Here is a 6000-nt window from a genome sequence, read left to right as displayed (position 1 = left end):
ATCTATAAAAAACAATTTATCCAAGTTAACAGGTTAAACATCTATAATCATTTACTGATATTCTTTCCTCTCTGTGTCTTTAAATGTTGGCAGGCATAATGAGAGTTTTCATGACTATCATCATGCAATTCTATCAATTTAATGTATCTTTGTTAATCTCTTTTATAGGTCCCTTTAGATGGAATATAATACAGCAGAAGCCTTTTCATCAAAAGGATTAATGCCTGCATTATCATTTCTGCAATAAAACAGAAAGCTAAGTGGTGGCAGCCACAGACACCTCAACCTGGATTCCACGATTCTACATTAAGTGCTGGAGTTTTTATTACTCTGCTGTAAGAAAGCCTTTGCCAATGCTTACACGGAACTGTTTATCCCTAATTCTCTGGGTCCTATTTGATGGAGGTCTCCTAACACCACTTCAACCGCAGCCACAACAAACTTTAGCCACAGAACCAAGAGAAAATGTTATCCACCTGCCAGGACAGCGATCACATTTCCAGCGAGTTAAACGTGGCTGGGTATGGAATCAATTTTTTGTGCTGGAAGAATACATGGGCTCCGAACCTCAGTATGTGGGAAAGGTAATGGCGTGTTTCTTTTGACAACCACTTTGTAGCAAGGGGGATTGTGCATTATGTATTGTGTGTGGATGTTTTGCACAGGAGTTGAACAAACCAGTGACTAGAACACTGGAATTGAAATCCAAGAGACCTGACTCATTGGCCCGGGTAAGCTTTTGGAAAACCCCTTAATCCCTCTTTGCTTCAATTAGCTCCAGTTATTTTATTGAAATTATTCTATATTCTTTTCCTTTTTTTGACATTTATGCTAAAGACATAAAGTTAAAAATGTAAATGTTGTGAAAGGTTTAGTATAGTACATGCTTTCCTTGCAGGCATTCTGGAATTATTTACCAAGGAAGGTTCCAGAGAAAAAAACACAGGCATAGCTATCCTAAACTGTTGTTGGCATCCTGGAGTGACCAAGATATTTCCCTTTTCTTCTCCCCTAAAAACATGACCATGTATTTGAACTGTGGCTCAGAAATATTTGATTTGACTTGCTTATGCTTTATAAATAACTTAGTATATATTTTGTAGATTATTTATGAACCTATTTAAGGCCAAAGTAATACATGTCAGAACCCAAGTATCTACACATCAGTCTTCAACAGAGAACATAATTTTTAAATCTTTTTGCAAGTTTACAGATCCTTTTTTTAATATAAAAGAGTTGATGGTACCTATTTCAGCACATTTATGGTTTTAGAGTTATTTTTTAAATATAAAATTTTAACTCATGCCTGGAGTAGATAGAACTTTTCAATGTGACCAAAAACATTTTTTGAGAAAAAAAAAAAGTCTTTTTTTTTTAATTTCCAAATTTTTTGCCATGGTTTTAATAATAATAAAAAATAGAGAAGAGTTTAAGATAACATATAGAATAACATAAAAAATTCAGAAAAGGCTTTAAAGTAAATCAAACATGGCAATGGGAAACCATAGCAGGAAGAATATCAGGAAGCTTATACAGAAAGATTATGTCTCTTGACTATCAAAGTCCCTAGAAGTTTCCGAAAACCAAAACTAAAGAGAAGCATGATGAGTTTTATGATTCCCGTGTTAGCTCAAAGGAATGGAAAAAAATCTATTCAAGGTCTAAATTCTTTGCACTATATTTTTAGAATATATCTTTTGCAAAGGCATTTAAAGAATGTTGGATAATACAGAGGATAAGGTCTTTCAGTGGAATCTTTGTTGAAAGTGAACACATAGTCAGGTTGTCCTAAGCTGTAGGGAGTCCTTGACTAATGTTTTCCATGAGGCGTCTCTCTGTGTGTAAAATTTGAGTCACACTAAATCAGTCTTTGAGTGTCATTGTGGCCGTCTTAATTTCTAGTGTTGTGTAAAAACATATATGGTTCCATTAAGTAGGACAAATTCCTTGGCAGGCTACCTACAACTAAATGGGGGCTAGTCGCGTGACCTTGGGACAACCCTATAAATGCTAGTACAGGTGATCTATGGGGTCTCTGGTGAACCTCAATATTGAATGGAAATTCAGTGGGAGGCTTAAAGAGGAGATGTGTACACTGAAGCTAAAGCAGTTCCCGTCCAACCCAGGGCACCCCATGCAAATGCATTGATAAACCTGTGCACAGATAACCCTGGGAAATAACAATCTTAGAAAAATTTGAGGAAAACATGGAAGGCCCGATGTTATTGTATGCTGTTTCTGCTTATATTGATCCTCTTTATTATCAGGTAATATGTATTCACTAAATCATTTCTATGTGAGATAACTCCATGTTGTTTTTGGTACAGTTGTTTCTTTGAGTTAATTTTATAAAAAAATGGAGTTTTGAAATTCAAGGCAAGTAAAGAGATAGTGTGGCTTTATAACTCTGCCTCATGGATATCAGTTATCTTGACTCTGTCTGTGACAGAAGCTAGACATTGCATTGAGGTTCATGGCAAATGTCTGATGAGAGAATATTCTTTGGTTCACACTGAAGCAGATCCATGGTCTTTTGTTGCTAGAATCTGATGTGAGAAAGTTGACATTTGTTGAAAAATTAATGAAACTGACTTCAATCCTAGGATAATAGGATTTCACATTGCAATGGGTATAGGTAAAAAGAATCTAAGAGTGGCTTACGTAAATTTCGTGTGATACTTTGAAATCTATCTTTGTAATTCTTCACTATAGTTTGAAATAATATTGATAAGTAGGTTAAAAAGTGTTGGTCTAAGATCTAACCTATCATTTAATTAAAGTGTATTTTCACAGGCACATGGAATCACATTTATAATATGAAATATGTAATGAAAGCTCATGGTTCTCAGGCAATGTATGTTTTTAATGCTAATGGAACAACAGTTGCCAAGATTTCCTTTCCAACATAGAAAGCAATTAAAGTTTAATTAACTCTATCTTGATGATTCTAGATGTGGGAATAGTAATATAACTGGGACCATTTCAAATCATTAAATGTATGTGTGTAAACATACACAAATATGTTTACGCCCCTGTTCTTTCTAGATAGGCTTTGAAACAGTTCATTGAAAAATGAATTTAGACAAATAGTACAGAACTCAAGGCTAAAGAGAAAGACAAATACAAAGTTCCATGCACCATGACCAGCTGAACTATTACAATTGGTCTTCAGATTTCACTTGCATCTTTGCAACAAAAGCATTTATGGAAAATGTTAATTTGTATAGTTCTCATTATTGGAAGTTTCACTTATTGAGAAAAAAACTGATTTCCTTACCTTCAAATCAAAAAGAATTTCTTCATATAGTGATTTATAAATGGGTATGAAGTGGTTTAGTGAACATTAAAGTCAGCAGTTGTTCTATTTAAAAGGAACTAATATTAATGTTAACATCCTTTCAAATAAGATCAACTGTAGTTCTGTTTATAATACATATTACTTCAATTTATAGACAAAGAACTCACAAGGATATCCAGAGGTAATACCAATGTGTTCCTCAGACAGATATTTTGGATTTACTAAAATATCCGGACACCGATAAAGTTTCAATTAGAGAGTGACAGAAATTCATTTTATCACTCACATTTTTAAATTCAAATGCCATCAATTGCTCCAAGTCATAAAAACACACAAACACAATCCTGTAATATTAAAGATACATTCACACAGGGCCTCCCCTGTTGGCTCAGTGGTTGAACACTGGGCTGCGAAGCTGCCCGCACCCTCTACAGTGCCAGTTTGATCCCCAGCCACCAGAGAGGGTCCCACATGGCGTGCAGACCTCTCCTGCTGTGCCCGCTGCTCCCCTTAGCAGTGTATTTCATCAGTCTGACTGTTCTGTTCCCCGCTCTGGCTCTGGAGAATTCTCTCACCCTCCCACGCTTGTATAAATAAAATAAATAAATTAAAAAAAAAGATACATTCACACAAAGTTTGATACTTATACCAAAGTATATAACTAAGTGTCTATGCCTGCATATGTCAGTCTCAAATCTGTGCACTAAGAAAATGCTGTCCATTTGCTATTTGAAGAAGAACTCAGGGAAATGAGGTACCATTTCAGATTAATTTATCAGTGATATTTAAAACTAAGTGGTTTAGCATGGCAGAAATATTAAAAGTTAAAACATACATAATTCCTAACTTCATAGGCATTCATTTATTCAACATCTTTTTGATTGAGAATGCTTTACAATTTGAGAAGATGTTAAGCATCGTGGAGATGAATTGAAGTGTGAAGGTCCCTAGATTGCAATTGTAATAGGTAAGCACTCAACTTTATTGAGTGCTTCTTTGGACATTGCTTTAATTGCTTTGCTAACACACTCATTGATAAAACCTTTCAAAACAACCCCATGAGGGAGATTATTAATGACCCCATATTCATGTCAGAAAACTTCAGAACAAAAAATTAAAGTAACTTTGCCATGGCCCATCATCCACTAAATGCTGGAACTAGATTTTAAGCAGAAGAGACATAGAATTAATCCACACATAGATGGTAGTCAAAATCACTTAAGTGGGTAATATATGCTAAGAAAAGTTGCAGAGTTAAAAATCACATTGTATGTTAAGTGAAAAACAAATGAGTAAGAATTAGATAAGTTGAGTTAGTAAGAGATAAAAGCAAGTGTTAAATAGTGTCATATAGAAAGACTCAAAGACAGTTTTAAGAATAGGAAATGACAAATAATGTTGAACTATACTAGCCAATTCAAACTATGACTGAAACGACTACTGGTTTTGGCTGTTCGTGAACCAAGGTGACCTTCTCCAAATGATTTAAATGATTCTCTCTAGAGCTTAAAGAATGAGCAGAGACAGTTAAAGCCAGTAAATGATGTTTCAGAAATGTAGGTGAGTGATGTTGATCTAGGTTTGACATATTTGGATGAAAGTGTGTGTGTGTGTGTGTGTGTCTGTGTGTGTGTATAGAAAGAGATTTTTATTTTATTTTCTATGTTTTTATTTATTCATTTATTTCTCTGCTTTTTTCATGAGAAGGCCACATGACTCCCTTCCCCTTTGTCCATATATATTTGTGTGTGTCTTCCTATTCTCCTGTTCTTATATCTGTATATTCAAAACATTCTCAAATTGTTTGGTTTCAATATTACCCTGTGGCTGAAGCTGGAAGATACTATTCTAAGTGAAGTGAGCCACAGGAACCAAATGGTTTAACTTATATGTGGAATCTAGAGAAATCAAGCAAAGGATCAAAGACAAACTATAAGACTGACTTGAAAACAGATCACATTTGAGTCATCCAGGAGGAGTTAGTGGAGGGGAGAGGGGAGAGGTAGAGAACAGGGTGGGAAGAGAGTGTGGTCGAGTGAGGGGAAGGATGTTCGTGGTGGGAAATCTATGGTCACCGCACCTGAGGGGAAAAATTCTATATTGTAAAAAAATAAACAAGGTTGTTTAAATAATTTTTTTAAATATAATAAAAAATTTAAAAATGAAAAAGCAAATAAAAAATTAAAATAAATATTACCCTTTCATTATAAGACTAGATACATTTATACAGTCATTGTACATAAACATAAAGATAGTAAGCATGGCACTATGAAGCAATCCACAGTCTCTGCAGCACAAGTTCGATCCTGGGCCAACCAGGGAGAAACCCACATGGTGCAGCAGACCTCTCCTGTCCCGCCCGCTGCTCCCCTCAGCAGTGTATTTCAGTCAGTCTGCCTGTTCTGTTCCCCACTCTGTCTCTGGTGGATCCTCTCACCCCCGCATCTCTGGCCTGTACACCAGTTCTTGCATGCATGCATGCATAAATAAATAAACCTTAAAAAATTATAAAAAGAAGATGGTAAAACTGGGCTTAATCCCAGTATCAAGATTATTTCTAACTGTTCTTTATTTATTATTCTTATTGAATTGGTATTTATTTTTGGCCCATCTCTATCCCTTATACCCCATTGATCCTTTCTGTAACCTTAGAATCCTCACCTCTCTTCATAATGTTTTTGTAAGGATTTTGCTTTGTTGAT

At 35.2% G+C, this 6000-nt stretch overlaps 1 protein-coding gene across 2 annotated transcripts in view; it reads left to right on the top strand.

The window, feature by feature from the left end:
• Positions 1–246: 246 nt before the first annotated feature.
• CDH12 (cadherin 12) overlaps positions 247–6000 on the top strand; it is a gene marked incomplete at its 3' end in the record, with an annotated part of 223292 nt that continues 217538 nt past the window's right edge. For both annotated transcript variants that reach the window (XM_084233140.1, XM_084233139.1), the window contains exon 1: positions 247–584. In XM_084233140.1, coding sequence (XP_084089266.1) covers positions 354–584 — 231 coding nt within the window. In that variant the 5' untranslated portion in view covers positions 247–353. The remainder of the gene's footprint in view (positions 585–6000) is intronic.

This window comes from Talpa europaea (assembly GCF_964194135.1).
Source record: "Talpa europaea genome assembly, chromosome: 5".
NCBI lineage: Eukaryota > Metazoa > Chordata > Mammalia > Eulipotyphla > Talpidae > Talpa > Talpa europaea.
The sequence above is the reverse complement of the archived record's forward strand: the minus strand, read 5'-3'. Positions and strand labels throughout refer to the sequence as shown.